This window comes from Panthera onca, chromosome A2 (assembly GCF_046562875.1).
Source record: "Panthera onca isolate mPanOnc1 chromosome A2, mPanOnc1 haplotype 2, whole genome shotgun sequence".
NCBI lineage: Eukaryota > Metazoa > Chordata > Mammalia > Carnivora > Felidae > Panthera > Panthera onca.
In genome coordinates, this window is record NC_138340.1 from 31,578,711 (window position 1) to 31,589,968 (window position 11,258).

Here is an 11,258-nt window from a genome sequence, read left to right on the forward strand (position 1 = left end):
TACTCTCGAGAGAACATGAGCATACATACACAAGGAAGCCCACTGAAGCAACCAGCACAAACAGCTGAAAAGAACATACACGTCCACTATTGGCTGAAGGGCCAAGGAAACAGCCCTACAGTGGACTACTAGCTAGGAATTACCCAGAATGAGCGAGAGTTATGTACGTTAACATGGAAAGATCATGACGTAATGCTGAATGAAAAAGTAAACAAACAACATGGGTGCCCTAACGTCCCACTTATTTAAAACAATTTTTTTAAGTAGTCTCTGCGGGGGCTCAAACTCACCACCCTGAGACCAAGGGTCAACATGCTCCACGGAGCCAGCCAGAAGCCCCTAAAAAGTTTTTTTTTTTTTGAAACACTATCCTACCTAGTTTCTACTGGTACATTTACATGCCTGTAATAAAAGAAGTAAAAAGGTTACCTTTCAGGAGGCAGGGAACAAAGAAAAATCAAATAGAACTTCAGCATTAACTGTCATGTTCGGTGTCTTAGAAGGCGACTCTTACTTCCATAAAGAGTAATTTTTTAACTCCACCAAAAGAGCCGATGCTTTCCAAGCAAGGTGAGAAAGAAAGGTGCACTACTGGGAATGATCCCGTGGTTGTCGAAGCCGTACACAACAACGTCTGCACCTGCACTTCCGTGTTTAATGGCACTCCTGACAGAGTAGAGCAACAGAACTTTCTCTTTACTCACTTTTGTGCTCATTCACGAGGCCAGGTAAGCACATTACCCTTGTCTTTTAAGAAGGATGTTAATTTTTTACGTGAGACGTTATTAACCTAGAAAAGTGCTTATCTGCGGCTATACAAGGTGGGGGGGGGGGGCGGGGGGACCACCTCGGCTCACCTTGTCACCTATCCGGCACAGGTACTCGGCCTTCGCCATCATGGCATCCCGGATTTCGCTCTCTCCCAGATTCTTCTCTGCATCTTCCAGCTCCTCGTCCAAACGTTTCAACTCTTCCTCATTCGCCTTCTTCATCTTACTGAGCAGGTCTGTATCCATCTGCCAGTCGAGGGATTTGCACAGGGCTTCGTAATAAGGAGCCATGTCTGCGAGCCAAAGAGAGGGCCGTGACTTACGAGCGGGCGCCCCTGGTACCCTCAGGTCCGTGCCCACCCCCCTCTTCGTCTCGCACGAGCCGCTGTCCTCCCCGTCACCGGGAAGGAACGGGACAGAGGCCGGCGAAGGGCCTGGCGAAACGTAAACGCCTGCTGCTGGGAGGATGGCATTGAAGCCAGTCCTGGCTGGGGACAGGGCAATCCTGTTTGCCTCCGGCCGGCTTCTGTTCCAAAAAAGCCTTCAAGCAGCGGAAAGAAGCCAGTTTGTGCACACGCGCCGCCAGGCCTGTTCAAGGATACAGAGCCCAGGGCCAGTGCCTGCGACGCACGACTCCGCGACCCCAGACTTGCCCTCCGTGCGGACAGCTGGCCCCTCTTACAGGACCGCCCCCGCCCAGGCCTAGCCGCTGAGGACGGCAGGTCCCGAGCCTTTCTTCTGTGCCGGCCACGCAGCTCGGCACCTCGGCACTCCCGCCCAAGCCGCCTTCAGAGGGGAAGGGCCGCCACACACGCAGACCCCTCTGACGGCACGGCGCCAGGGCCCCGAGGGCACCCCTAAGGGAGGGAAGGTCCTGAGAGCCCGAGAAGGCGAGCCTGGTCTCCGGGGGCCCGTCACGGGGCGCCCCGAGCCCCTGCGGGGAAAATGCCCGCGGGCTCCGGGACGCGGGGCCAGCCCGGGCCTAGGCCGCTGACTCGGCGCTCGCGCGGGCCTCACTATTATCCCGGACGGCCGCCATCAGCTCGTCGCGCACGGCCGCGTCTCCGCGGTGCTCGGGCAGGCTGAGCAGGAAACGCAGCTGCGCGATGCGCAGGTCGGGGTTCTTGGGCAGACCCTCCTCCTCGAGGTTCTCCAGCGGCATCTCGGCGGCGGCGGCGGCGGCAGCGGTAGCGGCTGAGGGCGAACGGCAACTCGACGCTGATCCGCGGCGGCTACGGCAGCGGAAGCGGGAGGAGTCGGCGAGCGCGCCCGGCAGCCTCCGGCCCGGCTTCCGGTCCCGGGTCAGCCTCCGCCAGCGGCGTCCTCTGCTGGACGCGCTACGGAACACCTCGCCCGGCATGAGCGCCGGCGCCCCCGTGTGGTCCCAAACGGCTTTCCCTCGCTCTAGGCCCCCTAGAGTCCCTGTATGCTAGAGGCCCAACTCCCAAGTTCGATTTTCCAAAAGTCTCCCTCCCTCGCTTTTTAGCTAGTGTACTTTTCATTCTGTTCCTAAGTGACAGGAGCTGGCAAAGTTTTTGAAAATATCACCACCACCACCACCATCATCATCGTCAATAACAGCAACAATAAAAACAGGCACCAAAATTTGTGGCATCCGTACTCTGCCCGAGCAAGGCCGTGTATCAGCTATTCAGCAATGCCAGGGGAAAAACCTCTGTCCACAGCTGCAAAACCCACGTTCTTTCCTCTAGTCTAAGGAAATGGCACCCCGAATTCCAGCCTTAATACAACAACATTAACATTTTGTTTATGCATCATTTAAACCATTGCACGCCCGCATTTTCAGCCTTTTTGTTCATGTTGCTATAGGGTCTTCAGACTCGGTACTAGTTACATGAAATTCCATCTGGTGAATTTGCCATAATTTACTTTTACTCTTCCCTCCATGAGAGGTACCTTTAGGTCGGCCATGGTTATTGTTTTCCTACTATAAAAACTGAGATGAGGCACCTGGGTGGCTCCGTGGGTTAAGCTTTTGGCTCAGGTAATGATCTCACGGTCCATGAGTTCGAGCCCGACATCAGGCTCTGTGCTGACAGCTCAGAGCCGGGAGCCTGCTTTGGATTCTGTGTCTCCCTCTCTCTCTGCCCCTCCCCCACTCGTGTGTGTGTGTGTGTGTGTGTGTGTGTGTGTGTGTGCGCGCGCGCGCGCTCTCTCTCTCTCAAAAATAAATATTAAAAAAAAATGAAAAAAACAACTGGGATGAACATCCTTGGGTGCGTACATCATTTGATATTTTGCGGTTATTTCCCTTAGCATGCATTCCCATGCAGGATTAACAGACAAAGGGAAAGAACGTTCTATGAGTTTTAAAAATGTAATGTCACATGGTTTTCCAGAGGAGTTGAGCCAGTTTATATAGGCAGTGAAAATTTGGGACAGCAGTAGGCATCATACCACACATTTTTAAATTATTTACTTGTTTTGGTAAAAATAAGCATTTTGAGGACCCCTCAGATGACAGAGCAAATATAAAGAACACAGAAAAAAATTACTAGCACTCCATCATGTTAAGCTTTCAGTGAAGAACTTTCTAAACCATCTTTCATTCATTCACTCATTCAACAAATATTATTGCATGGTTGCAAAGTACCAGGTGCTATGAACAGAGAGAGAGAGAGAGAGAGAAGGAGAAAGAGAGAGAGAGGGAGAGGGAATCCCAAGCAGGCTCCACACTCAGTCTGCTCCCAATTCAGGGGTTGATCCCATGACAGTGGGATCATGACCTGAGCCAAAATCAAGAGTCAGACGATCAAGTGACTGAGTCATCCAGGTACCCATTTAAAAAAATTTTTTGTTTTAGATTTCATTGTTTTCATGTACCAACTTTTATTCCATCAATCCTTAATTGCTATCAATTTGGATAATTTTTATTTCCTCAGTCTTATAAATACCATACTACTGATCATGTATGTGTATAAATTTACATATTTATACAATTATTCCTTAATCCAAATCCCTAAAAGTGTAATTTCTGAATAAGAGAGTCTAAGCATTTTATATTTCGACATACTGTGTAAGAATTATATAAATTAGTTTTCAGAAAAATGACAGAGCAATTTACGGTCCCACCAGTATTAAACAGAGGACCCATCTCCCTCTTTATCAGTACACTTTTGTCAACCATTTTAAGCTTTGGCAACAATAGCAATGTTGCTTTTCACTTACATTTATTTTATTATCATAAGGTTGAATTCTTTTCACATTTCTACTACTATATGTATTTCCTATGTATTTCCTCTTATGAAATGCCTCTTTTGCTTTGTCAATTCTTCTATGGAATTTTCTTATTAATTTGTAAGCACTCTTCATATCTTAAGGATCTTAACTGTCAAGTGTTCCAAATTTCCCTATTGTTTTACATTTTTCTGGAATCTTCTCAACATAAAAGTTTACCATGTTTATATAGTTAAATTTATCAATCTTTTCCTTTATGGTCTCTGTTCTCACAGTCAGGTCTTAGTAAGAGCTTTCCAACATCATGGTTTGGAAAGTATTAACCCACGTTTCCTCAAATATATTGCTGTTTCTTTCTTTGTTTCTTTCTTTCAGTGCTTTAGTCTTTGATCCATCTGGAACATAAGTCTAAAAATACATAAAATATTTTCATAATTTACTAGGCAAAAAATATACATATATTATGATCATATTTTTCTAATCCAGAACTCATGACTTGACCTAAGACTTGACAGCAAAGAATATTTGCAGTTAGCTCTATCTTAACAAAATAGGCCTGTTCTCAAACGTCTACCCTCCTGCTGATGGAACTCCCGGGAGTGGCTGCTGTGTCACATGACCCAGAACTGATTAGACCAAGTGAAGCCAAAGGAAACCAATTCATTGTCTGGTTGGCAGTTCATGACTAATCTGGCTTATCTCAACTAGATGAGCTGGTTGGGTGAATTCTGTTCTGTTCAGGAGAATTTGAACTAGGAAATTCCCTGGTGGTGTACAGAAAGAAGCAGTCCAGAAAAGCCAATATCTGAGTAAGAATTCTAGAAAGAATAGAGAAACCTGAGAAGACAGACATCCTAGAACTGAAGGAGATGGCATTTCAAGTTTCAAAGAATCCATTGCACAGACAGCAATGTGGATTTTTTTTTTAGGATACTTCACTGTGCAAACTTAAAACACTGGGTTCAAGGAGAAAATTCTGAAGGTTTTCAAAGAGAAGAAATAAGGTCACCTGGACAGGAATAAGAATCAGAATGACAGGTAGCTTCTGAAATGCAACACTGGTGACCAGAAGTCAATGGGACAAGGCCCTCAAGATTGAAGTAAAATGGTTTCCAGCCTAGAACTCCAGACTAAACTCTTATTCTACGATGAATATAGGATTTTAAGACCTGCAACATCTCAAAAACTTACCTCCCGTGCACCCATTCCTAGGAAGGAAGTCACAGAGGATGAACTCCCCCCAGAAAATGGGAAATCCCACCCACGAGAAGAAGTATCTCTGGGAGGGTATAAAGGTACATCTCAGGATGACAACCTTGCAGGTGACCTAGAGAGCAGCTCATCAAAATTGGAGTAAGGGTAGGTTTTCCTTGACAAGTCTCTCTCTCTCTCTCTCTCTCTCTCTCTCTCTCACACACACACACACACACACACACGCACGCATACACGCACACACACATACACACATGCTCAGTCCACCAGGAAATCTTACTCTAACTCCAAAATCTATCCAGACTCTGACCACTTTCTACTATCCCTATTGTCACCTGGTCCTGCCCACCATGATCTCTTACCTGGATCACTGTGGTCTCCTAACTGGTCTCCCCGCTTCTCCCCTTGCGATCTTCTTGACAAAGCAACCAGCAAGGCATCAGCCTTTCAAAATTTAAGTTCCCCATTTTACTTGCGAAATCAAGTCCCCGCAGTGGCCTGCAGGCCCTGCAAGATGGCACTTGCCAAAGTCCCTGGTCTTCTTCTCCATGTTTCCCTTCACTCACTCTGCTGCAGGCCCTGCCTCCTAAGCCCTTGCCTGCACATACCTGGCATCTACTCCTTGCAGGCCTCTGCCCTGACTAGTCCCTCTGCCTGGAATATGCTGCCCCAAGACACTCTCATTCCACTCAAGGCTACTCAAATGTTACCTCTCAGGGGGGCCATACCTACCTGCCTCTTTATTTAATTTTTTAATTAATTATTTTTGTAATTTACATCCAAGTTAGTTAGCATATAGTGCAACAATGATTTCAGGGGTAGATTCCTTAATGCTCCTTACCCATTTAGCCCACCCCCATTCCCACAACCCCTCCAGTAACCCTCTGTTTGTTCTCCATATTTAAGGCTCCCTTATGTTTTGTCCCCCTTTTATATTATTTTTGCTTCCCTTCCCTTATGTTCATCTGTTTTGTATCTTAAACTCCTTATATGAGTGAAGTCATATGATACTTGTCTATCTCTGACTAATTTCGCTTAGCATCATACCCTCTAGTTCCATCCACATAGTTGCAAATGGCAAGATTTAATTCTTTTTGATTGCTAAATAATACTCCATTGTATATATATACCACATCTTCTTTATCCATTCATCTATTGGTGGACATTTGGGCTCTTTCCATACTTTGGCTTTTGTTGATAGTGCTGCTATAAACATGGGGGTGCATGTGTCCCTTCGAAGCAGCACACCTGTATCCCTTGGATAAATAACCTAGTAGTGCAATTGCTGGGTCATAGGGTAGTTCTATTTTTAGCTTTTTGAGGAACATTCTGACTGTTTTCCAGAGTGGCTGCACCAGTCTGCATTCCCACCAACAATGCAGAAGAGATCCTCTTTCTCCGCATCCTCGCCAACATCTGCTATTGCCTGAGTTGTTAATGTTAGCCATTCTGACAGGTGTGAGGTGATATCTCATTGTGGTTTTGATTTGTATTTCCCTGATGATGAGTGATATTGAGCATTTTTTCATGTGTCGGTTGGCCCTCTGGAAGTCTTCTTTGGAGAAGAGTCTATTCATGTCTTTTGCCCATTTCTTCACTGCATTATTTGTTTTTTGGGTGTTAAGTTCAATAAGCTCTTTATAGATTTTCAGTACTAACCCTTTATCTGTCATTTGCAAATATCTTCTCCCATTTCATCGGTTGCCTTTTAGTTTTGCTGATTGTTTTCTTCACTGTGCAGAAGATTTTATTTTGATGAGGTCCCAGTAGTTCATTTTTGCTTTTGTTTTCCTGGCCTCTGGAGACGAGTAAGAAGTTGCTGTGGCCAAGGTCAAAGAGGTTTTTGCCTGATTTCTCCTCTAGGATTTTGATGGCTTTCTGTCTGACATTTAGGTCTTTCATCCATTTTAAGCTTATTTTTGTGTGTGGTGTTAGAAAGTGGTCCAGGGTCATTCTTTTGCATGTCGCTGTCCAGTTTCCCCAACACCATTTGCTGAAGAGACTGTCTTTATTTCAGTGGATATTCTTTCCTGCTTTGTCAAAGATTAGCTGGCCATACGTTTGTGGGTCCATTTTGGGGTTCTCTGTTCTGTTCCATTGATCTGAGTGTCTGTTTTTGTGCCAATATCATACTGTCTTGGTGATCAGAGCTTTGTAATACAGCTCGAAGTCTGGGATTGTGATGCCTCCAGCTTTGGTTTTCTTTTTCAATGTTACTTTGGGTATTTGGGGTCTTTTCTGGTTCCATACATATTTTAGGATTGTTTATTCTCGCTCCGCGAAGAATGCTGGCGTTATTTTGATAGGGACCCACCTGTCTCTTTAGAATTTCATTATGTCTCGCTGCCTGCCTTCCCAATCCATTTTACCAAGCTCATTCTTTTTCCCATGAAAGAGACTATCTTCTAAAATAATACTTTTTAGTATACTTATTCCTTATTCATGTCTCCCCCAACACCAGGATAAACTCCACAAGGGCAAGATTTCTGTCATGTGTACTGCTATGTCCAATGCCTAGAACAGGGCCTGGTGCCTAGCAAGCACCCACAGATATTTCCTGAATGAAGGAGTGAATAAATGGGGGTGGAGCTCCAGAAAGGAGTTTCCAAGAAGAAGGAACAGATCAAATATATAATGAGGTTTTTTAAAAATTTTTTTTAATGTTTATTTTTTTTGAGAGAGAGAGGCAGAGCACGAGTGGGGGAGGGCCAGAGAGAGAGAGAGGGAGACACAGAATCCGAAGCAGGCTCCAGGCTCTGAGCTGTCAGCACAGAACCCGATGGGGGACTCGACCTAATGAACTGTGAGATCATGACCTGAGCCGAAGTCGGACGCTTAACCGACTGAGCCACCCAGGCGCCCCCATGAGGAGCTTGAAAATAGTGAGAACACGTTTATACTCTTGCCTAAAAGTTCAGGGGTGAGGCAGTCATAGGAGTTTGGAAAACCATGCCAAAACACATGCAGACACACACACACACACACGACAATTATTAATTCCAATTGTACCAAAGTTGTACAAGAAAAATGAAATGTAATTCTAAAATACTCCACCATGAGTGACATTTATATAGTTACAACAAGGTAGGCACCGGGCAAGAATGGAAGGGAAACGATGGTAGGAACAGACTGGTGAGGGGGGTGGTTGGTGGGACTGATGAAGGGGAGGCCAGCCATTGAGAACGGGGCAGACTGCTGTTCTCTTCATCCGCACAGATTCCCTTTTGTTTTCGTCCTGATTTTTTTTTCTCCCACCTGAGAAAGGACTTCAACGACTTCCATTTTGACCTCAGTCAGTACTTTCTAATTGATTAAGTTTGTCTTTTCAGCTTATCTCTTAACTCAGGCAAAAGACCCAGGAGGGCCAAGCATCCAGGGCTGGGGACAGATATGACCCCTCCAACACTAGGGACCACCCAGGCGCCAGGAGGACCCTGCGTGATTGACCCCAGGACAGTGACCCGCCTGACCTTTCCTGCCCACCTGCACGTACCTACCGGCCGTGGCCCCGCAGTCTCCTTTTATATAAACCGAAAATTATTTTCAGCTCTTTTGGAGACAGTCTTTGAGACACGAGTCTACTGTCTTCCCGGTGTTGGCCTCACTGAAATAAATTCCTTTCTTGTTTCCCCACCACTTGTCACTCTACCTTTGGCTTTTGTCACTGGTGAGTGGTGGAAGCAGGTCTATTCGGGCCCCTGGGGCCACATACTCCAGCACCCCTGTGCCTGGTAACAAGCCCAGGACCGAACCTACCCTCAGAGAGTCTGAGAACATGTACGTCTGGGCGGGGCTCTATCTTCCCTAGCGGGGACTTAAAAGTTACTATTTACAACTGGAAAAGAAGAAGATGTAGCAAAAGCAAATTGCTTAGAAATATGGGGGCCAACCCCCCAAAACACAAGGTGAGAAGTGATGCTCTCCAGATGGCAGGATTCTATTAGGGAGAAGCTGTCATCCAGCCCTGTGGTTTTGTTTGGTTTTTCAAGATCAATCTTTACAAGCCATATAGGACTTGAATAATTTGAAGAACATATTTAAATATTTGAGACAAGAAGACGAGGCTCTGCTTTTTTGTTTTACTGCCCTCTTTTGAACTCAGAATTGTGAAGACTTTATATCTGCAACTCTTATGTTTCTTCACAGTTATATTACGAGGGTGTTTTTGTAAATGCGTTATTGACTGTGGACACTTCTAGAAACTTGTGTTTCTGGTGGAGGCTCTCCATTGGAGGAATGACTTCAACCCCACGGTCAGAGAGGTGGATTCCAATAGCAATGAGCACTTTTTTTTCTCGAAGTTTGTTTATTTTGAGGGGGAAGGGGCCGAGAGAGAGAAAGAGAGAGGATCCCAAGCAGGTTCCAAGCTGTCAGCAAAGAGTTCCACTTGGGGCTCGAACTCACGAACCATGACATCATGACCCAAGCCGAAGTCTGATACTTAACTACCTGAGCCACCCAGGCGCCCCTGCAATCAGCATTCCTGAATGAAAATAATGCACAGATTACAGCAAATGCAGACGACATTTTGGCATTTATACTTGGCACGCTTTTAGTGCTCATTTATTGTACCTCTCACCTCAGTTTTCATACTTTCCTGTGAAGATATATCTCTTGGGTAATTTGTGTGAAAATATTCATTTCTGTAATTTGATGATTTCAGGTGAACCCCAGTTTTAAACAAAACCCAACGTAAATATTGCCTAATGTTATAAAACTTAGAGCAAAAACAAGAACTATTTCCATTCAAAGAGAGGAATGGATTAACTCAAGTTCATCAGCGAAGAATTAAAAAAAAAAGTCATCAGAGATTCAGATTTGTGATAAGAGCCGGATATATGATCAAAAATTCGTTACTGAGTTAAAGGGGAAAACCTGCGTATATCGTCATTAATACAGAGAAGGCAGTTTCAGTGAGATATGACTAATATATTTTGGGTTCCAATTCTTCCTACAACAGATTCTTTTTTTTTTAATGCTTATTTATGTTTGAGAGAGAGAAATAGAGCACGAGCAGAGAGAGAGGAGACATAGAATCCAAAGCAGGCTCCAGGCTGTCAGCACAGAGCCTGAGGCGGGGCTCGAACTCTCGAACCACGGGATCATGCCCTGAGCCGAGGTTGGAAGCTTAACCAACTGAGCCACCCAGGCGCCTCCTTAGTACAGATTCTTAACAACACTGAAATGGCCAGAGGATCAGAATTACAGAGGATTCTGTGACTCATGCCATGCCAGGTGCCAAGGCCCTCCAAACCACACGCATAGTCCTGCTCTGCACTCAGCACACAGGAGACAAATTTCCAGTCAAATCTGTCTTTTTCCTTGCTTTTTAGCACCATTACCACTAATTGCTAAGAAATCAATCGAACCCTGAACTGTTGCTATGAGTTCGTTGACCACGGCAGCTCTTTGCCCCTTATCGACAACTCATTATTGGACACTAAATCACCCATTCCGTGAATCTCTCTGCAGCCATTAACTCGATTTGACGGCATTAACTCGTTTTACAGAGAGCCTTCTCTAAGCTTGAAGTTTGGGAATCTTTGTACTCTCACAAAGGGAAAATAAATAGGCATCTTCTTTTAGAATCCTGCTCCGCAGAAATTAGAATGTTTAATCGAAACAGGCTACGGTGAGCCGAGGGCACGTATGCCTTCTTTATTTGCACTGCTTCTGGGGCTTATTTTTAAATCATACTTTCTTTATTTATTATCAGGATCACAAGCGCTTTTCTAGTCGGGCCTGGTTTTATTTAGAGAGCCTAGGAAGCAAGCCCTCCTCCTCCTTCACAGCCTTTGTACTGCGCCTTTATGTGAGAGCATTTGACTCTGAAAAAGATGTTGTGTTTCAGGGCACTGGATTCTTTCATTCTGAGCAGACCGTCACCTGCTCCCTGTACCAGCCCTGCTGGCTGTTCTTGTGATGAGTGCCATACCCACTGCAAAAAAAAAAAAAAAAAAAAAAAAAAAAAAAGTTCCTCGTACTGTATAATTAACTTTATCTGCTCGGCTGTGTTGGTACTCACTTTTGATTACATGCACTTTGGGGTTTTTCACTGAATTTCAAAGACTTGATGTG

The 11,258-nt window shown here is 45.2% G+C and overlaps 1 protein-coding gene across 1 annotated transcript in view; it reads right to left on the bottom strand.

Moving 5' to 3' along the window:
* Positions 1-2,029, bottom strand: part of PSMD6 (proteasome 26S subunit, non-ATPase 6) — a 15,885-nt gene extending 13,856 nt beyond the window's left edge. The window contains exons 1-2 of the mRNA XM_060631504.3: positions 1,788-2,029; positions 858-1,063 (exon numbers count right to left, since the gene is read on the bottom strand). Of these exons, the coding sequence (XP_060487487.1) occupies positions 858-1,063; positions 1,788-1,932 (351 nt within the window). The 5' untranslated portion in view covers positions 1,933-2,029. The remainder of the gene's footprint in view (positions 1-857; positions 1,064-1,787) is intronic.
* Positions 2,030-11,258: the final 9,229 nt, after the last annotated feature.